The 27,317-nt window shown below is 52.7% G+C and overlaps 3 protein-coding genes across 8 annotated transcripts in view; 1 reads left to right on the top strand and 2 right to left on the bottom strand.

Annotated features, from left to right (window-relative positions):
- The window catches only part of CTNNA1 (catenin alpha 1), a 177,745-nt gene extending 170,197 nt beyond the window's left edge, over positions 1–7,548 (top strand). For all 4 annotated transcript variants that reach the window (XM_050794981.1, XM_050794982.1, XM_050794983.1 and 1 more), the window contains 5 exons: positions 1,887–1,997; positions 3,095–3,276; positions 3,449–3,554; positions 5,148–5,282; positions 6,349–7,548. In XM_050794981.1, coding sequence (XP_050650938.1) covers positions 1,887–1,997; positions 3,095–3,276; positions 3,449–3,554; positions 5,148–5,282; positions 6,349–6,636 — 822 coding nt within the window. In that variant the 3' untranslated portion in view covers positions 6,637–7,548. The remainder of the gene's footprint in view (positions 1–1,886; positions 1,998–3,094; positions 3,277–3,448; positions 3,555–5,147; positions 5,283–6,348) is intronic.
- Positions 1–27,317, bottom strand: part of LOC126956106 (uncharacterized) — a 589,638-nt gene that overhangs the window by 179,896 nt on the left and 382,425 nt on the right. The gene's annotated exons all lie outside the window — the stretch shown is intronic.
- The window catches only part of SIL1 (SIL1 nucleotide exchange factor), a 430,788-nt gene continuing 422,953 nt past the window's right edge, over positions 19,483–27,317 (bottom strand). For all 3 annotated transcript variants that reach the window (XM_050795054.1, XM_050795052.1, XM_050795053.1), the window contains 3 exons: positions 24,341–24,437; positions 23,719–23,883; positions 19,483–19,966 (listed from right to left, as the gene is read on the bottom strand). In XM_050795054.1, coding sequence (XP_050651011.1) covers positions 19,610–19,966; positions 23,719–23,883; positions 24,341–24,437 — 619 coding nt within the window. In that variant the 3' untranslated portion in view covers positions 19,483–19,609. The remainder of the gene's footprint in view (positions 19,967–23,718; positions 23,884–24,340; positions 24,438–27,317) is intronic.

The following is a 27,317-nucleotide window of genomic DNA, read 5'->3' as shown; positions in this document are numbered from 1 at the left end:
GGTGACATAGGGGCAGTGAGCTAAGCCCCCCTTCTGTGGCCTCCTTGCTATTCACGCAGTTCCCTGGGCCAACGCCCCTTCCCCACAGCCTCAATGCTGCCGCCCGCCCCGCCTACCCCCTCCTTGAGAGCACCTTCTCATCAGACTTTTCCTAACACCCGCATGGAGTTAAAACCTCGCTTTATTCCTCTCTGCTTTCTTTATACACTGGCCACTTTTGATGTGTCATATAATTCATTTGCTTACTTTGTTGCCATTTCTTCCATTAGAATACGCATGAGAGGAATTTTTATCTGTCTGTCACTTTGTATCTCTAGGGCCCAGAATGCTTGGCAGAGAGAGAATGAATGAATGAATGAATGAATGAATGAATGAATGAATGAATGAGAGTACTCTGTTTTCTTGGCAAGAACGGTTCTTGGGTCTGCGATGGGGTCCTGGGAAGGCAGAGATGATGTTAGGAGGTGGGCCTTTGAAAAGCCCCTTAACTGATTGCATGCCAGTCCCGAAGGCATGTGTGACTGCAGTGTTAAAACCGTCAGTGCTGGCATTGTGTTTTGTGTCACCAAGTCCGTCGGCCTCCAGGACCTCACGCGGACATGCTGCCTGGTGCCACCTGAGTGAGCATCCACTCCTTACCTCATCAAGGGACAGGCCCAGCCTTTGCGCAGCACGCTCTTGGTGGCTCCGGAATGTTTCTTGCATATCTTCTTGTTTGAACCTCACAGCAAGTCCTTGGGCTGCGCTTGGACTAGATCCTGGTACAGATGAGGGACTCGCCTCACTGCCCTCCTGTCACAGGCCAGCCGGCTGGGCCGAGCGCCAACCCCAGCTGTTCTGCCTGCTGCCCCCTTACTGATAACTGCCAGAGGACAACATTATGTTTCAAGTCAGTAGCTAATCATGAGAGGCTGGTAGTTGGTACAAAATAAGAATTTTATTTCATAATTAAAGCAAAGAGCTAGGACGAGTAATCAGTCCCGTGGGTATTTACTCAGCCCTTACCTGTCATATTCTCCCTTCTTTTCTTTTGATGAAAGTCAAAAGAATACTTTAAAATTGCCTATTTTTACTCCTCCAAGCAGCCTTGGTACCCTAACAGAAGGCTCAGTTATTTAATTTTCTTTTTGTCATAAAGTAGGAAAGTTAAACAAATCTGCTTAATACTATACAAAACACCTCTATTTTTAAGTCAGTACCTTTTCTATCCAGGACAGTTCTCATCTTTGTCTTTAAAATACAGGTGTTGGGGAAGTAAATTAGGAAGTAAAAACCTTATGTCACCGGGCACGGTGGTTCACGCCTGTAATCCCACCCAGCATTTTGGGAACCCAAGGCAGGGGTGGATCACCTGAGGTCAGAAGTTCAAGAGCAGCCTGGCCAGCATGGTGGAATCCCATCTCTACTAAAAATACAAAAATTAGCCGGACGTGGTGGCGTGTTGCCTCTAATCCCAGCCACTCGGAGGCTGAGGCAGGTGAATCACTTGAACCCGGGAGATGGAGGTTGCATTGATTCCAAGATCACGCCACTGCACTCCAGCCTGGGTGACAGAGCGAGACTCTGTCTCAAAGGAAAAAAAACAACCTTATGTCTTATAAAGAAATAGTGAATTGACTCAGTGATAGCCATTGAGCCCCACACACAGTGAAGCCAGCGCAGGCCTGCTGTGGGCCAGGCAGCCCAGCGCGTGCAGCAGTGAAGCAGAGGCTCGAGACAAATGCTGAGTGATTGTGACTTTATTCATCATACTGTTCAGAACACTGCACATTAAAATCCAGAATTCTGGGCCTCCGTGCACCTGGCCAAGAGGCTCAGGGTGGCTGGGGGCTGGTGGCCTGTGACCCAGAGATGTGTCTGACTTGTGATCTCTGTCTTGGTGGCAGACCCCTGAGGAGTTGGATGACTCTGACTTTGAGACAGAAGATTTCGATGTCAGAAGTAGGACAAGCGTCCAGACAGAAGACGATCAGCTGATAGCTGGCCAGAGTGCCCGGGTAAGGAAGCGCTCTGTGGGGCAGTTCAGCTTGTGCTGCCACCTTCCCTGTCCCCTTTCTTGCTTCCAGGAAAACACCCTCAGTATTCAGAACACCATTTCTCTCTCTGGCAGTAGACTGAAGTTAAACTAAGTTGTGGCACCTGCTAGTCACTTGTAGCCTCCTCAGCTAGAGACAGACCAGGTCCTGGGCCGCCTCTGCAGTGCCCTGGGGCTTTGGTTTACGATAGAGCCCTGGGTCAGGAAAGGGCTGAAATTTAGTCAATGCAGTGTTTGTTGAAAGGATCGTGAAATTTGAAAAAGATTGCTGCCTTTAGCCATCTCAGTGATGCCATGGGTATGAACTATTTAATTATTCATGGGTTTAAAAAAATAACAGTGGTACATTCAAGAAAGCCAGTCAGAGCCATTGCATTCATTTGAGTCATTAAATCTTCAATCAATAGCATTTATGTTTTGGGGAGGATGCCAAGAAATATTTCTAAGGAGTCTTTGATTTCACTCCTTGGAAATCTGTCGTGAACAGCGAGCACATCGCTGCCTTATGTCCTGCTCCGTCATGAGCACTTTGGGAAGCTGAGAGGGAGGAGCTTCAGCCGCAGGTCTGTGGGCTGGAGGTGGGCAGCAGGCCTCCAGGTGCTGCTCGAGTATGGCCTTAGTGCTCAGCCCTCTTTCTTCAGGTGTACATTCTGAAGCCACTTTCAGTTCACCTTGAATAGCTGGAAATGTCCACCAGGGCCCACCAGGGAAAGGGTTCCACACTTTCATCAACCCTTTCTCTCATTTCTTGTCTTATATTAAAGAATTAAAAAGCAGGTTCTGTCCCTGCACAGTTGTGATTCCAAAGCTTCCGCATTAGCCTTCCACCCCTCGCTGTTTGCTTCCACACTAAAACTTGTGCTCGAAAGTGGGTCGGAAATTCAGGCTGCTGTAAGTGTCTGCAAAAAATGAGAGAAATAGCCCTTTAGGCAAAATGAAATCTGTTAAAGCATTATCCTACCTATGCCATAGATTGCCTGTTGGAAATATTCTTGGCTAATGCACTCTGAGAACTTCATATTCTTTTTATGTAAGAGCTCTTTGTGCTTCTGATCACAGGCGATCATGGCTCAGCTTCCCCAGGAGCAAAAAGCGAAGATTGCGGAACAGGTGGCCAGCTTCCAGGAAGAAAAGAGCAAGCTGGATGCTGAAGTGTCCAAATGGGATGACAGTGGCAATGACATCATTGTGCTGGCCAAGCAGATGTGCATGATTATGATGGAGATGACTGACTTCACCCGGTGAGCAGCACCCTGGCCCCACCAGGCTGCACAGGGGCCACTTTCTTCTCCACAGGTCACCTGCACAGCGGCTTAGACAGCCCAGGCCATGGGGCTTTGTGGACATCTGTTTTCTACTCATCTCCAACTGTGAGGGGCTTTGCATACAATGATCCTTGTTCTCTCTTCTCAGAGGTAAAGGACCACTCAAAAATACATCAGATGTCATCAGTGCTGCCAAGAAAATTGCTGAGGCAGGATCCAGGATGGACAGGCTTGGCCGCACCATCGCAAATCACGTAAGTGACAGACCTGCCAGGTGGGTCTCCAAGCTCCTTCTGGGACTCAGGCAGCCCAGCCTGGTCCATTCAGGGTAAGTTTCATGGGCCACAGCACTTTTGCCACCCATCTCTAAAAATGGTTCTTATTAATCCCAGCATAGATTCGTAAGGATTCTCTAGAGCAGATGTGGATGTCCTGGAATCTTCCGTCACTTGTAGCCAAATTAACCTCTGCTGTTGTCTATTGTGTCTCAGTTCCCTCTCTGGGCAGGGGCTGAGGGCAGCCAGAAGCCATGTGGCCAGTGCTGTGGAAGGATGGTGTGCCCAGATGGGGCCAGGTTTCTTCATCCTCAGCACTGTGGCTCTTAGTCACCCTGCCGTCATCCCCCTATTCCCTCACACTGTATAGGTACAAAAATATGGTTCATATCACCTGGAAATGTACAATATGTTTCATTTGGTGTTTTAAGCCTGATCAAGAGAGGCTCTTTCTCAGTTACAGTTTTTCTCTGTAGTTAACAAACCTCCCCACCATCTTCCCTGAAATATCAAAACTCTCAGCCTCATCTAGGCCACAGGATGTGTGAGACGTCCCTCTTTACTCAAGCCAAAGATTGTAAAGGCATCCTTGACTCCCACACAATCGGTAATAGGGCCTATTGCTTCCATTAGCCAAATGTATCTCAACACAAACCAGTCTTGTCCTGTCTGCAGAGCTCCATAGCCACTTGGACTACTGCGGCTACTCCTGATTTCCTATTCTTTCCTCTCTCCACTTCCTTCTGCATCCAGCTGCCAATACTGTCATCTGAAAATGCAAATCACATGGCTGCCCTGCTTCCATGACTACTTAGAATACAGCTCATCTCCAGTATGGTCTGCAGGGTTTCAGTTCATACCACTCTCTGTGGTGTACTTTGCTTGCTATGAACACTTAAGAGGTGCTCTGTTTCTTCCTTTGGGTAAAGCTTTCTAGGCTGGTCCTAATCTGGGAGCCTCTAAAACCCTGAGATATGGGGGGAGACAGGAACTGGGCAGGGGCCACCCTTTTCTCTTTGACCATCCCTGACTGCTTTTTTTCTTGCTTTCTTTACTCATTTATCCTCCACCTCAGCCTGCAGTGAGTGGCTTTTGTCATCAGGCCTTAATAACGCAAAGTGCCTCAGAGCAGAAGAGCTATTTGTTTACTTAGCTCAAAACATCTGGACTTTTCTCCATAGCCAGGCTCCTACTTGCTGAGCCGGCTTGTTCTCACCTTGAGGGGCACAGGCCTCCACCCTGCCATGTGGGGTGAGGGGATCCTTGGCCAGAGTGGTTTCCCTGCTGTCACAGGAGGGAAGTCAGCGGGAGGCTCAGAAGGCCTTGGCTGTACAACCAGTGCCGTGCGGCACAGCCAGGGTCCCATGAACGACTTCCATCAGATCACCTGCCTCCATCCCCAAGCAGAGTGTAGGCAAGGGCTGTGACTGCCTCAGGTAATTGGGTGATTTTGCTCCAGCAAGAGGACAGGAAGCATGTGAGTGCCACCCTGAACCTTTAAGAAACACCCATGGGGTGGGAGGTGCTTGGTCCAGGCCAGGGTGGGAGGTGCTAAGCGTGCTCTCCCTTCAGTGCCCGGACTCGGCTTGCAAGCAGGACCTGCTGGCCTACCTGCAACGCATCGCCCTCTACTGCCACCAGCTCAACATCTGCAGCAAGGTCAAGGCCGAGGTGCAGAATCTCGGCGGGGAGCTCGTTGTCTCTGGGGTAAGCATTAGCTGAGAAAAAAGAGGGCCAGTGGGAACGTGCTGACCCTTGTCAGAAATGAAAGTCACTTCCTATCCACATACACACCTGCCCTGGGAAAGTGTGCTGAGCAGAAACCCCAAGTCCTGTCCCAGCCTCCGGAGACCAAGGTCTGTCCATCATCTGTTCCCTGTAGAACTGTGACACGTGTGGGCCACTGCAAGGGCTGAAAGGCTGGCCTCCTCCCCTTTGCTGGCCACTCACTGGGAACAAATTTTTAAAAATCTTCCTTGGGACCGGGCGTGGTGGCAGGTGCTTGTAAGTCCCAGCTACTTGGGAGGCTGAGACACAAGAATTGCTTAAGCCTGGGAGACAGAGGTTGCAGTGAGCCGAGATGGCACCACTGCACTCCAGTCTGGGTGACAGGGCAAGACTCTGTCTCAAAATAAAACAAAACTTCCTTTTCTTCCCCCAGAGAGGAATTAAGAGTAGACATAGATAGGATGCTTTCTCGAAAGCCCTTCACCCCTCAGAGCGCTTGGGTAGCATCTCTTTCTTTTTATCAGGTCACAGTTCTGAGGCCTTTCTCACCTAGGGCAGGGGAAAGAGGTTTGCTGAGTGGACTGGGGTCCAGCGAGCCTCCGTGGCTTCTTTTAATCCCATTAAATTTCCTTTAAAAGAAACACTTCTTATATTGAACATATTGAGACCATTTGCTCATCTGCTTTGCCATAAACGTCCCTGTCTCGATTCCTGCTTCTCCTCCCCCACGTACTTATAGCTCTGGGATCACTCACAGTGGCTTCCGCTTTGAGTGAATAAACACTTGCTGGGGGGTGGGGGCGAGCAAGGCAAGGCTGCCTCATGTCTTCTTCAAAGGGTCTGAGGGCAGGCGCTTCCAGGCTATTTAGGTAAGAGCAACTGTTGAGGGTGTTCCTCAGCAACAGGCTGCTGCCCAATCCTCTGCCACCTGCCCAGGCCCTGGTCTTGCAGAGGAGTAGGGGGCCCCCCTTCAGGCACAGCCCACCTGTGTCCACGATGCTGGAGGTCAGGCCTGTGCTTCTCACCACCCTTGTCTGCCTTGTAGGTGGACAGCGCCATGTCCCTGATCCAGGCAGCCAAGAACTTGATGAATGCTGTGGTGCAGACAGTGAAAGCATCCTACGTCGCCTCTACCAAATACCAAAAGTCGCAGGGTATGGCTTCCCTCAACCTTCCTGCTGTGTCATGGAAGATGAAGGCACCAGAGAAAAAGCCCTTGGTGAAGAGAGAGAAACAGGATGAGACGCAGACCAAGATTAAACGGGCATCTCAGAAGAAGCACGTGAACCCAGTGCAGGCCCTCAGCGAGTTCAAAGCCATGGACAGTATCTAAGTCTGCCCAGGCCAGCTGCCCCCACCCCTCGGGGCTCCTGAGGATCAGTCACTGTTTGTCACTCAAATGAATTTGCTAAATACTACACTGATGTCAGATTCCACAGGGAAATGGGCAGACTGTGAACCAGTCCAGGTGGTGAATTTTCCAAGAACATAGTTTAAGTTGATTAAAAATGCTTTTAGAATGCAGGAGCCTACTTCTAGCTGTATTTTATATGCTTAAATCAAAGTAAAAATTCCATAACCAAAGAGAATCCCACATTAGCTTGTTAGTAATGCTTTGAGCAAGCCGAGATGCCCATTCTCTTAGTGAGGGCGGCATTAGGGTTTGAGAGAAGGGAATTTGGCTCAACCTCAGTTGAGAGGGTGCAGTCCAGACAGCTTGACTTCTTTTAAATGACCAAAGATGACCTGTGGTAAGCAACCTGGGCATCTCAGGAAGCAGTCCCTGGAGAAGGAATGTTCTCAGAAAGGTCTTTAGAGGAGCAAACTCAGTAAAACGTAATGTTTCATGAAGAAAACTGATTACTCTCTTTATGACATGAAATGAGAATTTAAATGCATGGTTACAATTACTAATGTACGCTGCTGCAGGTCATTAATAAAGTTGCTTTTTTTAGGCTACAGTGTCGTAATCAGAACACACTTTTCTCCTCTTTCTTCCAGCTTCAAATGCAAATTCATCACTGGGCTCACTTCTAATAATTGCAGTGTTTCCCACCTTGGGCTTGCAGCAGAAAAACCTGACAAAATAGTGTGTGCTAAGGCAGTAATTTAGACTTTACCTTATTTGTGATTACTATAGTGATTACTGTAACTACAAGGCATAACTTACCATCTTATATAAATTTTACAAATTTTGAATGTTTTTTACACTAACTTTTCCCAATAAAGTCCACTATGAAACCACAACATCCAAGAGGCCAAAGTCGTCATCTCTTCCTTCAAGTGCTCACAGCATCTGTGGTGCTCTGGGCCCTCCCGGTGTCCCTCTCTTCCAGGATGGGGATGCCCGGAAGGGAGACTGTGGCTCTAGGCTGCACGGCTCATGCCAGCCCATCAGGGAGGGCCATGCCCCTTGTCCTATTGAGTGCCCCACCCTGCACCCCCACCTTGGGAGTTGACATGTCCATTCCTTGAGGTTCATGTCAACCTCGGAGGCATCCCTGTCTTCATTATAAATGTCCCCTCTCCTGTGTCCTTCCTGTCAGCACACACACACCTATGATGATAGCGGCCTTCGAGATGAAAACCCCTTAACCCCATGATCCTTTCTCACTTCCAACCGGCTGTCGCCTTGCTCCCTCCACCTCCCCTCGTCAGGGCGACTGCCTTCCACTGCCAGTGACACTGACAATGGTCTTCAGACCTCATCATGCAAGCTGCCTGGGGGCGTGGCGGGGAGGAGGAGGAGGACAAGGACTCCTGAATGCTGCTAACTCGGCTTCCAGGACACCCCACTCAGGTTCTGCCTGCCTTACTGGGGGCTCCTCCTTTCCTGGGGCTGAGAGGTTGTGTCTGTGCCCACCCTCCTGAGCTCAGGCAGAATCTCACATGTAAAGACATAGAAATGCCGACTTCTTCCCAGAGCCTGGCTTTTATAACCGACTGCCGCCTCACGCTCCATTCGGATGTCTAATGAATCTCAGACTTGACCTGTCCAAACTGCTTGCCACCTACTCCCCACCGCCCATCCCCATACCCTCCATACCGGTTTCCCCACGTCACTGCCCTTTCCCTCCTCCCTCTTGCCAAATGCCTAAAAATCAAAATTCTTAGGTGGTTCTATAGTGCAATGGGCTTCTAGTGACAAAAAATCAAAATTCTGATCTTTAAAACGTATGGATAATTTACCTGTCATCACCTGGCCTAAGCCATCCTGCTGTTACTGCTGTGTAGCAAGTTGCAGCTAAAGCGACCTCGCATGGCTCCTGAAGGTCAAGAATCTGGGAGCAGCTCAGCTGGATGGTTCTGACTTGGGGTCTCATGAAGTGGCCAAGATGCCAGCTAAGGCTGCCGTCTCTGAGGGCTTGACGTGGCGAGGATTTGCTTCCAGGCTCACTTGCGTGGCTATTGACAGAAGGCCTCAGTTCCACGCCGCACGGCGCGTTCCACAGGCAGCTCACAGCTTGGTGGTAGCTGGCTTCCCCAGAGCAGTGATCTGCGAGTGGCGGCCAGATGGAAGCCACGGTGTTCCCTTAAAACCTGATATGGAGAGTGATTCCCCATCACGTCTGTATTCTGCAGGACACACAGACCAAGGCTGGTCCACTGTGGAAGGAAAGGACGAGGTTGCCAGTGCCCGGCGGTGGGGGCCACAGCCAGCCTCCCTGCCAGTGTCTGCCACAGCCAAGTAGCCCCTTAAGACAGGTTAGCTCAGGTCATTCTGACCTCAGACCTTTCAGCGGCTTCCATGTCCCTCGGTAAAAGCCAGAGTCCTAAAGGCCTCTTGCTGGCTCTGGCCTCTTCTCTCACCATTCTCTGCCATCCTGCATCTGTCCCTGGTGTCCCTGAAGTTCTTGAACATGCCGAGCACATCCTGCCTCAGCCTTCACGCCTATGGTTCCTGGCCTGGAATGCACTTGCCCCTAGGACACCCTGTGCTGGTTTTAGCATTTCCTTCCTGTCTCATCAAGTCACCTTACCAAAAAGGACTCCGACAGGCCAAGTGTGGTGGCTCATGCCTGTAGACCCAGCACTTGGGAAGGCTGAGGTGGGAGGATCGCTTGAGCCCAGGAGTTCGGGACCTGCCTGGGCAACATGGCAAAACCTTGTCGCTCTTAAAAAGCAAAACAAAAAAAGACCATCCGTTTATGTATCTCTTAAAGTCTTGCCTTGTGCCACAATGAGAAAGCAGCCCTCACTGGACTGACCTTTGGGAAACAGCCAGTGTTGGCTCTGCTCATCCTCCTCAGAGGCACAGGGCCTGGCATGTGCTTGATAGACAGTAGTTGACCAATGAGGACCATTATTGATTTAAACCAACCCGTCAAAGTGTTGGAAAACGCTGGCAAATGAGAAGGTGCTTGGGGCCTGGAGAGCCAAGTCTGAGGTGCAGAGACCCTGTCCCGAAGTCCTGACCCCTCCTCTCACCTCACAGACCACGACAGAACTGGGCCAAGCAGGAGGGGACCTGCCTCTGCGTGCGTGCGGGGCCTCTGGGGCCTCCTGCAGCCTCCAGTGTGCTCACTCCTGCCCCTGTGCCATCTGCAAAGGGGACTGCCTCCCCTCTGCATCCGGAGATTTCTCATCCAGGATGGGCCCCTGCTCTCAGCAGTCCTGTTGATGCCTCTCCAGAGGAAGGTTGGGGGAGCAGAGCCAAGGACCAAAGCCGAGTCCCAGATCCCTCCACCCCACTGTGCCTCCCGAGCCTGTCACCGTGCCTTGGTGGCCCCTCAGACCTGCTCCCTACTCCCTGCATTCAGCACACAGCTCCTGCTCTCCTGTGGCTAGCGGCACCCATGCCTCTCCCAGGATGGCTCTGTTCTGGTCCCTGCCTGCTCAGCGTCCTGCAGGGGTTCCCGTGGCTCCTGTGCAACACCTTCAAAGAACACAGTTCACTCTGCAGCCTTCATCCTCACAGCTTCCAGCCCCAACCTCTTCCACCCTCCTCCCAGGACAAGGCCACCTCCCCACGGAAGCAAGAGAGAAGGAGCTGCCATGTGCTGGGCACTTCAGAGCCTGTGTCTAGCCTTTACCCTCGTCACCCCATTTCGTCTGTGCAGCCGAAGGTGTCAGGGCCATTGCTGCACCTCCAGTTGCACAGCTGAGGAAGTGACTTGGGGAGGTGAAGTCACATGGCGGCAAGTGGCCGGCTCCACCACCTGGCTTCGAGACGCACTTCCTCGAGGGCCCCCAGCTTTGGGCCATCCCTCCTGAGCCCTCTGAGTAACAGTGATGCCAGTGTCCACTCCCTTCCTGTCACACCTTCTCTAGATTCCCACGGTTCCCTGCCCTTAACCAATGCGTGTCCCTCATCTCCTTTACCAGCTCCTTCTCCTCATGGCCCCTGACGTTGAGTTGCTCCAGTGCTCCCATCTGGTTCCTCCATGTTCAGTGACGCCCAGCAGGGGCTTGCTGGTCAATGTTGAGCCACCGGCTCTCCAGGGCCACGCCGGGGCGGATGCGAACAGACGCACGTTTGTGCATTTAGAACACACTGGACCGCTATAAAGGAATTGCAGCACACCGTTCACAAAAGGAGACGTACAGGACTCTAACTGGGAAGCCCAGCCAGCCAACTGATTCCCACAGAAGGCTTTCATTGATTTTTGCCAGACTCTTGCATCCACAGCCAACCTATGGCTGTAACTGATAAATGAGACTAGTTCCGACAAGAATGCTGCTTGATATTTGTGTTTACCTTAAGGAATAAATGAAAGTGAAATAACAAAAACCTATGTTGGACTTTCACTTTGTCAGTGAGTGATTTCTTTGCTGAGTCAGATAATAGTTGTTAAATACTTTGACAATTTCTTCCATTTTTTTGTGCTACTGACGATGTAACTGCTATAGATAAGACACATTTACATTTAATTGGCATTACTAACATTTTCTTTATCACTTTAAGTCTCCACAATCAACAGAACAAATTCACCTTTGATCTGTAGCGTTTCCCAATTTCCATGGGTAAATGCTCCCACCACATCAGATTTCGAGCCATGGGCTGGCAGTGCTAAAACGCGAAGTTGGAGGGAAGCCCAGGAGCATGCCGTGATGTGTCCTTCTACCACCCAGACGATAGGACCGATTGTGGTAAAATGTCATTACAAAAGGATGAGCTGTTATAATAACTTAGGTGAAAATTTACACATAGTGAAATCTGCTCTTTCTGGTGTGTAATTCCATGAGTTTTGACAAACGCAGTCAAACCACCAAGGAAGATGGAACAGTTCCACCACCCTTCCCCCAGGATTCCCCTGTGCTATCCCAGTATCATCAAAACATTCCCCAATCCTAAGTCCTGGCAACACCCTTCCCTATCATTTTCCCTTTTCCAGAATGTACCTAAGTGGAGTAATACAGTACGTGGTCTTTTGGGTCTGGCTGCATATGGCGCAGTGCATTTCAATCAGCGCGGCTTCAAAATGCACGCAGACTGCTGTGTGCCTCGGTGGCTCACTCCTTACTGCAGTCGTATTCTGTTGTAAGGGCGCAGCACAGTTTGTTTATCCATCCCCCAGATAAGAGACATTTGAGTTGTTTCCAGTTTTTTATTTTTTACAAATAAAGTTTATAGAAGCATTGACACACAGGTTTTCACATGAACACTGATACTTGCTCACTCTGTTGCCCAGGCTGGAGTGCAATGGCGCGATCTCAGCATACTGCAACCTCCGCCTCCCAGGTTCAGTGATTCTCCTGCCTCAGCCTCCCAAGTAGCTAGGATTACAGGTACCCGCCGCCACGCCCGGCTTATTTATTTATTTATTTATTTATTTTGTATTTTTAGTAGAAACAGGTTTTTGTCATGTTAGCCAGGCTGGTCTGGAACTCCTGACCTCAGGTGATCCACCCACCTTGGTCTCCCACAGTGTTGGGATTACAGGCGTAAGCCACCACGCCCGACCTCAACATCCATATTTTTTATAATGAGCCTTGACCAATTTACAGTACCTCACATCTTATACAAAATTTAACTCAAAATCGGAGACCTAAATGTAAAAGTATAAAACTCTTATAAGACGACAAAAGAGAAATCTTTGTGACTTTGGAGTTAGGCAGAGTTCTTAGAGACATCAAAGTCACCATTCATAAAATTTAAAAATTGATAAATTGGACTTCATCAAAGTAAAAAACCTCTGTGAAAGAAATTGTTAAAAGAATAAAAACTTACAAACACAGAGAACATATTTGTAAATCACATATCTGACAAAGGACTTGTATCCAGAAAATGAACAGAACCCTCAAAATTCATTAGTAAGAAAACAGTCAACCCATCAAAAAATTAAGCAAAAAGATTTGATGTCTGTAGTCCCAGCTACTTGGGAGGCTGAGACAGGAGGATTACTTGAGCCTGGGAGGCAGAGGTTGCAGTGAGCCAAGATTGCACCACTGCACTCTAGCCTGGGTGGCACAGCGAGACTCAAAAAAAAAAAAAAAAAAAAAAAAAAAAGCTGTCCAATGACAGCAGTACCCTTTATTGAAAAGACAATCTTTTCTCCACTGAACTGCCTTTGCATGTTTGTCAGAAATCAATTAACTATATCTGTGTGGGTCTGGCCAATACCACACTGTGTTATTATAGGTTTATATCTTAAAATCAGCAAGTGTTAGCCCTCCAACTTGGTTCTTGTTTTTCAAAATTGTTTTAGCTATTCTTATTCTTATTCATTTGCATTTCCATATAAGTTTTCAAATAAGACTCCTGATACCTAAACAATTCCTGCTGGGATTCCATTGAATCTAGAGATCAATTTAGTGAGGACCAACATCATTAACAACGTTGAGTCTTCCAACCCATTAATGAACTTAGTAGATCCGTCCACTTACTTAGATCTTCTGTGATTTACTTCATCAGTATTTCATAATTTTCAGCATAAAATCCTGCACATATTTCACTTTTCAGTTGATTTGTATACACTGACCTTGTATCCTATGACCTTGCTAAAGTCATTAGCTAGTTCTGTGAAATTTTTACAGATGCCATGGGATTTTCTACATTGACAATCATGTCATCTGTGAATAGGGACAGTTTTATTTCTTCGTTTCCAATGTGTATGCGGTTTCATTTTCTTGCCTTAAGGCAGCACCCAGAACTTTTAGTACAATGTTGAAAAGGAGTCAGGAGAGTGGGCATTCTTGCCTGTTTTACAATCTGAGGGGGAAGGAATTCAACCTTTCATCCTTCAGTTTGATGTTAGATGTAGGTTTTTATGTGGTTTCTGTTCATGAGGTTAAGGAAATTCCCTTCTGTTCCAATTTGCTGACAGTTTTTATTATGGGTACTTAGTATTTGTCTACATCTGTTGAGATGATGGTGTGGCCTTTTCTTCTTTAGTCTGTTAATACGGTGAACTGACTGAACTAGCCTTGCATTCCCAGGGTAAACTCCATTTGGTTACATTATCCTTTTATATATTGTTGAGTTTAATTTGCCAATATTTTGTTGAGGATTTTTGTAGAGACTTCAGAAAAATCTAAAGTCTTTACCACAGCCTACAGGATCTCCTGTCGCCATTATCTCCCTAATCTTGTTGATTACAAGGGATATTGGCCTGTAGGATATTTTTCTTGAAATAGCATTGTCAGGCCGGGCGCGGTGGCTCATGCCTGTAATCCCAGCACTTTGGGAGGCCAAGGCAGGCAGATCACAAGGTCAGGAGTTCGAGACCAGCCTGGCCAACATGGTGAAACTCCATCTCTACTAAAAATACAAAAAATTAGCCAGGCATGGTGGCAGGTGCCTGTAACCCCACCTACTTGGGAGGCTGAGGCAGGAGAATCACTTGAACCCAGGAGGTGGAGGTTGCAGTGAGCTGAGATTGCACCACTGCACTCCAACCCGAGCAACAGAGCAAGACTCCGTCTCAAAAAAAAAAAATAAAGAAAAAAGAAAAGAAAAGAAATATCATTGTTTAGTATTGGTGTCAGGGCAATGCTGCCCTCATGAAATGAGTTTGGAAATATTTTCTTCTATTTTCTGGAGGAGATTGTATAAAATTGGTATTAGTTGGTAGAATTTGCTAGTGAAACCATATCGGTCTGGAATTTTCTTTGTGGAAGGGTTTTAAACTGCAAATTCCATTTCCTTAGTAGATGCAGGGCTACACAGGTTATCTGTTGTTGAGTGGGTTTTAGCAGCTTGTGTTAGGCAGAATAATGGCTCCCAGAGATGCCCACTCCTAATCCCTGGGCCTGCGCATGTGTTATGTTACATGGCAGAAAGCGAATCCAGGTTGCAAATGGAACTGAGGTTGCTAATTGGCTGATTTTCAGACAGGAAGATTATCCTGGATCATCCAGGTAGGCCCACTGTAATCACAGGGTCCTTAAAAGTGGATGATGGAGGCAGAAGAGGAGGTCAGAATGGTGCATTATGAGAAGACCTTGACTTGCTTTTTTGGCTTTGAAGACAGAGGAAGGTCTAGGAGCCAAGGAGCACAGGCAGCCCCCAGTAGCTGGAAAGGCAAGGGACGGACCCCACCCAGAAAGGAGTACAGCCCTGCAACACCTGGATTTTTGCCCCATGAGAACTGGGTCAGACTTCTAACCTACAGCACTGTAAGAAAATTGACTGGGAATATTTTAAGGCATGAAGCTCATGGTAGTTTGTTAGCATAGCAGCAATAGAAAGCTAATACAGTGAAAGGCTGTGTTTCTCAAGGAATTGGTCCATGATTTCTTCTAGGTTGTCAAATTGATTTTACAATGTATTTATTTAGAGTTGTTCGTAATACTCACTACTCACCATACTTTAATGCTCGTAGAGCCTATAGCGACACCCGCTTTTCATCCATGAGGCTGCTGATTTGCGTCTTCTTTTTCAAAGGACCATCTTTTAATTTCATTGATTTTCTCTAATTTTACTGTCTTCAATTTTATTGGTTTCCACTCTTTATTATTTCCTTTCCTTCTGCTTCCTTTGGTTTTAATTTGCTCTTCTTTTACTAGTTTTTAAAAATTACCTTTGCTTTCTTGTTACTTAATTGTATGCTTGCATCATTTAATTTTAATAATGGCTGTGTTTAACATCCAGCTGGCCACATTCTGAACCCCGCGGCTTCCTTGTGTGAGGTTCCCAGGCCTGGTCAGTGCCCCCAGCCCAGCCTCTCTCTCAGTTCCAGGCTGTCTGCTGCTGCCTGTCAGCACTCCCACCTAGATGTCCTGCTGACATCTCCGTATAAACATAAATGGGGTCCACCTCAGAGCCCCAGTCGCTCCCCTGCTCTCCGAGCCTCCCACTCTGGTGCCAGCTCCTCCCCACACCCATCTGCTCCATCCCCACGTGAGGCTGCCTCCTCGACTCCTCTCCCCACACCCCGCATCCCAGCAGCAGAGCCCCTGAGCTCTGCCTCAGCCCCATCTGGACTCTGCACACTTCTCACAGTCCTCGGTCTTCACCCTGCCCCACATCCTTGTCCAGCCGCCCCCTGCATGCTGCCCTGGGCTCCCTGCCCCTCCTGGCCCCTGTGTCATCTATTCTCAACACAACTATAAGAAAAGGTGAGGCCGGGCACAGGGGCTCACACCTGTAATCCCGGAACTTTGGAGGGCTGAGGCAGCAGGATCGCTTGAGCCCAGGAGCTCAAGACATGCCTGGAACACATAGGGAGACCGCTACAAAATACAAAAAAAATTAGCCAGGCGTGGCAGCGTGCACCTGTGGTCCCAGCTACTTTGGAGGCTGAGGTGGGAGGGTCACTTGAGCCTAAGAGGTCAAGGCTGCAGTGAGCTGTGGTCACACCACTGCATTCTAGCCTGGGTGACAGAACAAGACCCTGTCTCCAAAAAAAAAAAAAAAAGAAAACAACAACAAAAAAGGTGGGTTACATCAGATCTCTCTTCTGCACCCAACTCTCAACAGCCCCACCTTAAAAAAAACCCAGGTCCCTTCCATGGCCTCCCCAGGTGGCACTCCCTTGCAACTCCTCCCTCGGGCTCTGCCTGCTCCAGGCCTGGTTCTCGTGGCTTTTCCTGAAGTGCTTCGGCCTGTCCTCTGCTATCCCCTTGTCTGCAAAGCACCCCCACGGCTCACTGCTGCGCTCCTGTGCCTGGCCCCTCCTCAAGAGGCCTTCCCCACCACTGAGGGGAAACAGCAGTGCCTGCCCCTCTTCCCTCCCTACTGGGCTCTGTCTTCCCTGCCTGGCCCTCCCCTGGAGCATGTGCATTTGTCATGGTCTGGCCCTCTCCCCTCCTGTCCTACCACTTCCTGCCCTAGAACAGTGCCTGGCTCGTAGTACCCAACCAGATTTGTTGAACAAATCAATGAATGAGCAGCAGCCCAGAGAATGCCTGCTAGGATGAGGGCACAGCCCTTGGCAGGGCTCACAAGCTGCTAGAGGACCCAAAATTGTGGGTGCTGCAAATGGCCACTCTCTCTGGTCTTCCTGTATCTTCCCAGGGCTGGAGCCCTCACCCTGCCTGCCCCCGACTGGCCCTCCAGACTGCCCATCCCTGACTGCTACTCCCGCAGCCTGCAGGGCTCAGCCTGGCCGTCACCAGCTCTGGGAGGCCTTCCCTAGCCTCAGCCAGCTCAGCAGCCTTCTCAGCTCCAACTGCCTGACACATACAACTGCTCAACAGCCACAGTGTGAAAGAAAGAATGAACGGACAGGTGAACTCAGAACACCACAGCTGCTGAGGGATAGGGTGAGGACCCAGGCCCGCCACCCTCCCTGCCATCCTCCCACACTAGAGCCTGGGTCAGCCCAGCCCAGGAGCAGGGACCCAGTAATCACTCAGGGCCTGTGGGTGTCAGCCCGGCACAGCCCTCAGCCCATCCCAAGACAGGGAGGACAGGAAAGCAGGCTCCAGCCTCCCCCATCGCCATTCCCTGCCTCACTTCGAGCCCTGGTCACCCTCCTTGACCACAGTTCCCAGAATGGCACCCAAAGGAAAGGCAGAGATGTTCCTTTCTGACCTACAGACAACAGGCAGTGATGAATCAGGACGTGGAGCCAGAACCCACCCCGAAACAGCCCAAGCCCAGACCCTGGGGTGCCTCGCCACCCTCTCCCTGGAGGATCTGCTTAACAGTCCAGAATGAACCTGGATGAGGCCAAAGAGAAGAGAGACTGCAGCCTCAACTCCCATTCCGATGCTCTGAGTGTATGAGGGCAGAGCGCATGCAGTCCCACCTCCCCGGCCAGCCCCCTCCCTGCAGCCCCCAGGTGCCCACTTCCTCGGTCCTCGCTCCCAGAAATCCCCTCAAGAGCACCTGGCCCAAAGCCTCCCTCTGCTTTACAGAATCGTTGCTGAGGGCAGCACACTTGGGAGCAGAGGGGACACTGGGGCCTGCAGTTAGGCCCCTACTAGTGGCACTCCTCCCATAGGGACCCTTTCCACACCCCGGGCCAGACCCTGGTGGTCACAGAGGCCTCAGGGCCAGCCTGGTCCTGACACAGCCCAGCGCCCGGCCTGGCCTTCCCACAAGGCCCCATACTCTCGCCTCTCCACTGTTCCCACAGCCCAGCCTTGGTGCTTGCCTCTGAACACTGAAAGCCCAGAACAGATTCATCCCCAGCCCAGCCCCAAGTCCTCCTCTCTTCTAGCCTCTGCTGAGGCAGCCCCTCTCCCCATCAAACCTCACCTTGCCCCTTCTCAAGTCCACCCCAGAGCCTGCGACACTACCTCTAAAGCACCCCTTGACCCTGGCCTCATCCAGAGGCTGGCACCTCCTGTCTGAACCCTGCCTGCCCTGTTGTGGCCACACATGCCCGGACACTTTTCCTGGTCCTCCCTCTGCTACCCGTCAATTCAACATCGTCCCCTTCTCAGCCTCCTGTTCAAGCCTCCCACAGCACCATCAGCACCGCAAGCCCACCACTTCCCCACAGGCAGATCACTTGGCCTCTCTGAACCATGATTTCCTCATCTGTAAAATCTACTTTGAAGGCTCCTGCAAGGCTGTAAAGGCAGCAGGTACCCAACGGCTGGCAGACTGCAAGTCTGATCCCCACTCTGCCCGAGCTGCGAGGCCTAGCGCCCTGGGGAAGCTGTTACTCCAGCCTCAGCCTGGGCTCCTGCCTCCTGCCTCCTGCCTGCCCTGCTGGGATGGGCTCCGTGCAGGCCATGGCTCTGCTCTGAGCTTTCTAGGTGTCGTGTTGCAGCAAGAGGTGAGCAGGAGAAGGGCTGAGAAGAGCCAGGTGGCCAAGCAAAGGGACTGCAGGGAAGGCCAACTGCTGACCCCATGTTTTTCTGGGCCTCGGTGTGCCCTCAGCTCAGTAAAACTGAGATTTCTACAAGCGAGGCCTAGAGCCAGGGAGAGGAGAGTCCTGACCCAAACTGGTCCTCTGGACTTTACCACCTGGAGCCCGGAGGGGCTGCCTGGGCCCGCAGGAGCGAGCCTCTGGCGCACTGGGAAAAGCTGAGAAACAAACACACCAGAATCAGAGTCTGAAAAGCCCAGAACCCGGGTTGCCATGGCAACCTGCAGCCAGCTCCAGCCCAGCACTCCGCCAGCCTGGGTGGGGGCCGGGACTCGCCAGGCACAGCTGCTCCCACCTCTGAGGCCCCCTCCTTGGGCTTGGCCCTGCTTCTGCTTGGACACAGGAGTGGGGCAAGGCCACAGAGAGGCACCTCTGCCCTGTCAGGTGGGCCAGGCAGGCCTGGGCTCTCCTGGGCTCCCACTGCCAGCTTTCTCCCAGAGTCAGGCCCGGCCCCTTGGCCTCCAGAGTCCAGCACCTCTCAGCACCCCACCCCGGCATCCGCTGCTCCAGCACCCACCACTTCAGTAGCCGTCAAGCCCGTGAGCTGCCTGGGCCACCACAGCACCCCTGTGTACAGAGAGGCCTTGGGCTCCGGCCAGGTCAGCGACCTCAAAGCTGTCATATGGGCACCGGTAGAGGGGCAGTGAAATGATTCCCCACCTTGCCTCACAGCTGGGGGGTGCCAGCACTAGTGTGGCGCTTTCCACGTGATTTTTCTCCTTTAACGGCACTTCTTCTGACAGATGACGAAACAAGCTCAGAGCAATTAAGCAACTAACCAAGGTCACGGAGCTGCCGCTTGGTAAGAAGCAGAGACTTGCAACTCCTGGGCCCAGGCCCCTGCCCTGGAGCCTGTTCCTGGATGCCCTGGGCTGACCCCTGCACGTCACCAGGGCCCATCACCCAACTACTCACCTGACCCCCTGGCCACAGGGCTGTGCCCAGTCTACACAGACACACAGCAGACAGAGGACGGCCTTCAGGTTTCCATTTAATGGCCAAGCCAGCACTGCCAAGATGTCCTCCTCCCTGAAGAGCCCACCCACGCTGGCACTCCTCAGCCTCACTAGCAGCGTCCCAGTCCAGTCCTGGTGTGGGGCCTCATCTCAGCTCCTTCAGCAAGCTGTTGACAGAGCCCAGCAGCTCCCGGAAGTAGCCCTCGTCCTCACCGTCCTGCAGCTCCAGGCTGGCCAGCGCCTGGTATTCAACCTGCAGGCTGGCCAGTGTCCTGCTGAGCTGGGGGTCCTGACGGTAGTGGTCCCGGCAGGTGGCCAGGAGGACACCCAGTGTCTGTAGCACCTTTTCGCGGGCGTCATGCTCAGGCAGCGCCAGGAGGTGGGCCGTGATCTCGCACCAGCCCTGTTCCCGCAGGCCTGGCAGAAGGTGTACCTGGCGATACTGCTGCAGCTTCTCTGGGGACGTCTCCTGGGTCAGCTCAGCCTCCTCCTCGGCGAACATCTGCCATCCATCCGCCACAGCCGTGGGCCAGGTAGGGTGGGGGTGGGGACAGAACACATGGGGAGCAGTTAGCTCACACCTGGCCAGCTCTGCCCTTCAGACATGAAGGCACAAGGCTGACCCCTGAGGGCCCACCTCTTCCTCCATTCATTCATCTACCAACAGAAACACCTGTGTGGTGGCAGGTGCTGGAGAAACCACGATGGAGATACAGTCTTGCCCTCAAGGAGCTTAGGGTCTAGCAGGAGAATGAAAATTAACTAATTCCCAAATAGCATGATAAAGGTAATCTAACAATGCAGCATGGAGGCAGACAGGCTGGCTTCAAATTCCTGCTCCACCACTGACTTGCTGAATGACCATGGCCAGCATTCAGCCTCCCTGAGACCCAATGCCATCACCTCTTAAGTGGAGAAACTCAGCCTGTCTGTAAAGTGCAGAAGCCCAGCTTCATCAGCAGAAGATAGTGGCAGCCAGCAGCCGGAAAGGCAACACCCGAACCCTGACAAGCAGGCAGGTTACCTGAAGGTCAGAGGTAGAGGGTGGGGAGGGTTGGGACGGGGCAGAGATTCCCCATGCAGCTGTACAAAGTGTGCCTGTGTCGAGAAAGGAGGAATGCCTGCCCTAACTCCAGGGGAGAATGAAGCACAGGGAAGATACACAAGGCAAGATGGAAGCCCAGGAGAAGACAAGGCCACAGTGGACCACCTGGTGCTTCCTGCGGTAGCAGGAAGCCGTGGGGCTCATCGGGGCTGGCAGAGGAAGCTGAGGAGGTGTGCGATCCTGCATCCTGGGACAGCAAAGGCTGAGAGGGACCCCCTGGTTCTTTCCTACTCCACCCCTCAGTCCTGCCAGCTTCGCCTCCAAAACACACCCCAATCCCGTCAGTTCCACCTTCGTCCCCCGTGTCCTGCAGTCCACTGCCTCCTGCTCTCCCCCTCTCCTCCAGCCCCCAAATCCTCACAACCTGGCATCGCGGGTGATAAAGACGAAATCAATCCCTTCCCTGGGACTGCGAGGCTCTGCAGGCTCCGCCCCCACTGTGCGCAGCCTGGACCCACTCACACCCACTCCTGTCACTCTAACTCTCCCCTGGGGCCTCTGGAGGCGCAGCTCCCACTTCCAGGTGCGCCCCCACATGGCCCCACTCACTCCACGGCTCCCTGCACACCTCACCGCCACTGGCCGGCCTCCCCCGACTGGCCTTCTGCGCTCACATGCTGCTGTGGTTTGAATGCATTTCCCTAGAAGTTCAAGTGTTGGAAGCTTAATTCCCACGGCAGCAGTATTAAGAGGAGCTGCCTAGGTCAGGAGGGCAGCGGGTTCCTTACGGGAGAGCGGCTGTTATTCTAGAAAGAAGCCCGGCCCAGCATGCTTTTTTCCACAAGTGCTGTTGCCCTCCCACCTTCCACAATGTCGCCATGCAGCACAAAGGCCCCCACCAGAGGCACCCACCCAATCGTGGATTTCCCAGCCTCGTGAATCATGAGCCAAAACTGCCTTTTCTTTATACATTATCCAGTCCAGGGTATTCTGTTAAAGCAGCAGCAGACAGACTACAACACACACTCAGGGCAATTCTCTGATAAACCTCTGCCTGAAAGCTCGGGGACAGCAGGGACTGCGGACTATTTCCCCAGCACCCGGCACAGCAGGCAGCACAGGCAGGCAGGGTCCCCCTGTGGCCCTTCAGCTCCTCAGATGTACCAGAGGCCATGGAATCCAAACCCCAGGCAGGCATCTCACCGCTGCAGAAGCCCAGATGCCAGGGCATGGTCTCTCAGTAGAGGTCCTGTCACAGGCCAAGGCACATACGAGGACTGCCTGGGGCCTGGCAGACCCCAGCACCCTGATGGGGTGTCACATTGCCCATGGGAATTCCACAGTCCTCGGCTGTCACGACAACGTGCTGCGGCGATCCCCCTGAGCTGCACGGTGCCCCTCCATCGTGGTGGACAGCTCATGTCCCTCCACCTTCAGGCAGCTCTGGACCCACCCCTACTTTGGCTAGGTCTTCATTCTTTCTTAAGAGCTGCAAGAGGCTGGACTTAGTAACTCACGCCTGTAATTCCAATACTTTGGGAGGCTGAGGCAGGATTGCTTGAGCCCAGGAGTTCAAGACCAGCCTGAGCAACATAGTGAGACCCTGTTTACAAAAAATGAACAAAATTAGCCAGGCATGGTGGCATGGGCCTGTAGTCACAGCTACTCAGGGGGCTGAGGTGGGAGGACCACTTGAGTCTGGGAGGCAGAGGTTGCAGTGAGCCAAGATCACGCCGCTGGGTGACAGAGAGAGACCCTGTCTCAAAAAAAAGAGAAAAAAGAAATCACAAGAACAGAGAAGCCCTGACTGCCTCAGCCTATGTACAGTCAGTCCTAAATCTCTCTGACTGGAACTCATCTGCTGTCCGCCCGGAAAGAAGGGGCCATTGCCGCACTGTTTGTAGAGAGATGCCAGTCCTCCCCTCCCCAATCATGTCAGCACCCCAAAGCTTCCAGAGGCAGGCTCCCAGGGCCGGCAGCCTCGGGGCAGCCTTGGCGAGCCTCCCTGCTGGTAGTGTGCTAGCAATGGGTGCCATAGTGCCCAGGATGCCAGGGCTGGGGACAGCAGGGACATACACCCAAGACACCAGAGAACAGAGCCCAGTTTCCCTGGGAAATGCCCAGCCAGCCTACATGTCCTTCATGTCCTTCTCCAGGCTCACTGGCCCCCTCCCAGAACCTGAACTGTGCCCGGGCCTTATTAATTGGATTTGAGCACCACATGGCTGCCTGCTGTTCTAAGAAACTGGATTTCTGCAGCTTGAACAAGAGAAGAGAGAGAAACAGACCGAGAGATAAGACAGGCAGAGAGAGTCAGAGAGCTGGGGAGAGAGTGACAGACAGAGGCAGCCACAGCCATCCCGACACTGCCTGGGAGAGAAGGCCTGGGGGAGGCGTGTGCAGAGCGGGGGGAGGGCCCAGCCTGGGAGAGAAGGCCTGGGGGAGGCGTGTGCAGAGCGGGGGGAGGGCCCAGCCTGGGAGAGAAGGCCTAGGGGGAGGCGTGTGCAGAGCGGGGGGAGGGCCCAGCCTGGGAGAGAAGGCCTGGGGGAGGCGTGTGCAGAGCCGGGGGAGGGCCCAGCCTCTGCCATTCGGCAGCAGTTCCAGCGGCTGCCCAGCCCTGCTCCACTAGTCGGCATGCGGCTGTTCTGGGGAATGTGTGGCCCTAGAGAGGCAACTGAGGAAGCCCTGCCAATGCTCTCTGCAGCAGCTGAATTAAGAATCCAGGCCTGGCTGGTTTTCCTCTCTCCTCCTTAATTAAGATGCTTCTTCAAGCTTGCAAAGAGGGCCGGGTACCAAGTCTCCTCCCAAGTGGCAAGCAATTGGGTCCCTGGGACTCTCAAGGGCAGCCGCTCTGAGGCGCTGCCCAGAGTCAAAGCTCCCAGAGGAGGCACCTCCAAGTTTCTGGAATCCGAAGAGTCAGTGCCATTCAAAGGCGCTCCGGGCTGCTCCACCCCCTCAGCCTTTTGTCCCTTGGGGGCCCGGTCCTGGCTGCTCCAGGGCTTGCTCATGCTGAGTCCTCTGCCTGCACACTTGGCTGTGACCATGGCTGGCAAGGCCATCTCCCACTCATCAGCCCTCAGGTTTCAGCTAAGCCACCACATCTCACACAACATCCTCCCTGATGTCCCCAGTCTCTTCCATCTGTCTGTCCATCCATCCAGAAGCACACACAAAGCAAACGAGGAGACCGGGTGGGCCTGGGTACTCACCTTCTCCGTGACCAGGTCGTAGAGCAGCGTGACCACGCGCACGGCCAGCACCTCTGTGCCCTTCTCCTGCACCAGGCTCCTCAGAACCTGCAGCCCCCCGAGCTTCAGGAACTGCCTCTGGGCATAGGGGAAGTGGCGCAGCAGGGAGCACAGCGCAAACAGGACCTGGGGACAGAGACCCAGGGGCAGGTGAGAGGCCAAGTGAGCTGGACCTGCCCTGAGGTCCAGGGAAGGCAGACAGAGGTGCCCCAACCTAGCCCCATTCCTCCCAGCCCCACCTAACACCTCAGTTACAGCTACACCCTAGAACCCAAGACTGTGAGGCCAGTAGAGACTCAGACACCTTCAACATTACCAAGTGAGTAAATGGGAGGTAAACAGAGACCAAGGGTGGGAGGCCAAGAGTAGGGCCCAAGGGCACACCACAGGAGCTGCCCACAGGCCTCTAGTCACCTCGGCACACTGCCATCTGCTTTAGTTTAGTGTAACCTCTCCCCCATGCCACCCAGCAGATGACGCTCAGGTCCCCAAGGTAACATGCATAGCCTGGACAGGAACCCTTTCCTTTCAGGCCCCACAGGCATCCTGGGGGCCAGGCAGGCGGAAGGGCATGGAAACACACCTTCTTCTTTGCCGTGAGTGGCTGCTCCGTGGCCAGGATGACCAGAAGCTTCTGCAGGGCTCCCCCTTCAATGGCCTCCACCTGGACCTTGGGGTTGCTGGGGAAGAAGCACAGGAAAGCATGACTACCGTGCCCAGCCCAGGGATCGGGTGGTCAGGGAACTGAGCCCATGCCAGCCATCCTGGGCAGAAACAAGAACAATGGAGGTTCCCACGCAGGGCAAGTCAAACTCAGCTGGGGAAACAAAGACCATTTGACACAGACCCATGTGGGAACAGTGGCCCACAGCACAGGTGACAGGGCTGAGGGCTCCCATGCCAGCCCCCACTCCCCAGCAGCCAAGGGGCTGGAGTAGGCTGGAAGGTGACTCGCCTCTACTACTGCAAAGACATTTTGATGCCAAAGGTGCTCCTTCAGCGTCCCTCCCGTAGGAAGCCTTTCTTGGCGCTTCCCAAGCCAGTGCCAGATGTTCCTTCCTCCGTGACCCCAGGCACATCACACACTGGGGCAATTACTAATGGGTCTGTTCCCCTCTGGGTCTGCAGCCCGAAGGCCAGCGCCCCATCCCTCTCCTCTCCTGGGTCGGCACTCAGACTGCCCATAGAAAATGCTTGTAGGAGAAGGCAGGAAGAAAGTGCAAGAGACAGGAGCCTCTGAATACCTAGGCAGATCCTAAAACAGAACCACCCAATGCCTCCCACTGGGCTCCCACTCTATAACAGCAGCTACTGTCAGCTTCTCTGCCCTGTATTCTCAGCACTCAGCACAGAGCCTGCCATGTCACAGGTCCTGGACAGTAGGGAATGAATGAATGAATGAATGAATGGATGGATGGATGGATGGATGGATGGATGGATGGATGGATGGATGGATGGATGGATGAATGAACGAACGAACGAACTAACGAACGAACTAACGAACGAACAAACTAAGAACACGTGTACACAACCATGAACATATCAACAGAGAAACACACCGCACTAAAGTACTCAAAACCCTGAGCTGCCTCTGGAACTCCTCTCCCCATTCTGGGCTAGAGAAATAATGATGTGATTAAAACATTTCAGGCCCAGACCTCCCAGGGATGAGGGGGTCTGGCAGCCTTGGCAGCCCTGGGTCCATGCCCTGCCTGGCCTCTTCACATGATCAGCTTAAACGAGGTGCCCATGGGACCCTGGGAACTCCGGGCCTTACCCCAGGGTTCCCACAGTCAGGACCATGAAGGGATGAGGGGCCTGGCGGGGACCCCCATCAGGGCAGGGTGCCATGCAGGGGACATGGCTGGGATCCCTAGCAGGATACCCTTTTGCAGGTTCCTTGCAAGATTGCATTAGCGATTAATTAAGGAGCAAGTGGCAAGCACAGAGACCGGATGGTCAGGCCCTTGGGCAGGTCAGGGCTTCCCTCTCAGCAGCCCACTTGTGAGGCCCCGAGAAGAGAGGGGACGGGCACACAAAAGCTTGAGGCCAGCAGCAGGTGAAGGGGCCAAGCCAGCAGTCAGATGGTGGCTGTCACACCCACCCAACTAGCCCACAAAGGACACTGCAGTCTACCAAAGCCACTACATGCCTCTGGCTGCCTGCCCTTAACATGACCACAAGCTCCTGGAGACCCAGAAAGCACCTGTTCCTCCTAACTCCCAACCCTCCTGGCCAGGGGGCCCTCACAGGGTCCTCGACAGTGAGCCAGGATATAAGGAAACAAAGACAAATCAGAAGGAGCTGGCTCCTGGTCCTAAACCCAGAAAAGACACACTGTGCCACTGTACAGGAGAGGGCCCGACACACAGCAGGCGTGCCCCCAAAGCTGGCTGAATGGAATGAAGATAGCTCCCCGCTTTTATTCCGACCAGGAACAAGCTTCAAGGTCCAGAGCAGACAGAGCACGCTGAGCCAGTTTTCTAAAGGGAAAGGCTCCTTTGGACCACGTGTCACTCTGTAGCCTCTCAGCCAGAAAGGAAGTACAGGGTGGGTGCCAGCCCATCCCACAGCAACTCCACCCCTGTGTCTGCAGAGCTGCCTGGAGATGGGCCAGAGTCCCTGGGGAAGGGAGGCTGACAGCTCCTCTCCAGATAGGCAGGGAGGCAGGAGCTGCTGCAGGGGGGCCTGGGAGCTGAGCTGCTCCCCTGCCCCCCCCAACTTGAGACAGGCAGCTGTTTCATCAAAGCATGAGCTAATTAGGACTGTCTCTGCCATCATGTGCCTAAGGAACATTCACCCATGACAGGAGGGTCCAGGAAGAGAAGACGACCACTCTGAGAGATTCACACAAACATCAAATGCTGCCTCCCCAAGGGGGACTGCGAGATCTGACATCGCATCAGCCTTTGGGAACACTGCCAAGGAGTCCCATCCCTCATGGGCCCTCGGAGCAGCAGAGACAAGGCCCTCCAAAGACAGCACAAAGCTCATCACAGCACCCCATCATCGCAGCCCCAGTTAATCACCCAGGGCTGGGCCACCAAAGCCCTTCCACTTGCTGCACTGGGACCAGGGCAAAGAGAAGTCCCTTCTTCAGAAGGTAGGCTGATGTGGGCCGGGAGCCACCCACAGCCAAGCCAGCAGCAGCCAGTCCCACCCACTCTGTCTCCCTCAGGCAGCTCTTCCCACTCCATTTCCAGTAGGAGAGAAGAGAGCTCCAACATGGGATAAGTAAACCGGAGAGAAAAGAGGAAGTCTGACCTTTTGTAAATTGCTGAAATCGGGTTCAGAAGGCAATAAATTCATGTTTTCACCCACAGCCAGGTCCGTGGGTAGGGCAGGACCACGGCCAAACCTGGGCTGTGACAGTGCGCAGCCTTGGCAGCCCTGGGTCCATGCCCTGCCTGGCCTCTTCACATGATCAGCTTAAACGAGGTGCCCATGGGACCCTGGGAACTCCGGGCCTTACCCCAGGGTTCCCACAGCTTCAGGAGTTTCCTAAAAGGCCACCCTGTGAAGTGGCCTTTTAGGGCTGCCCAGGGAAGGGGTTGCAGAAA

Source organism: Macaca thibetana, chromosome 6, assembly GCF_024542745.1.
Source record: "Macaca thibetana thibetana isolate TM-01 chromosome 6, ASM2454274v1, whole genome shotgun sequence".
Taxonomy (NCBI): domain Eukaryota; kingdom Metazoa; phylum Chordata; class Mammalia; order Primates; family Cercopithecidae; genus Macaca; species Macaca thibetana.
This window is presented reverse-complemented; position numbering and strand designations above follow the sequence as displayed.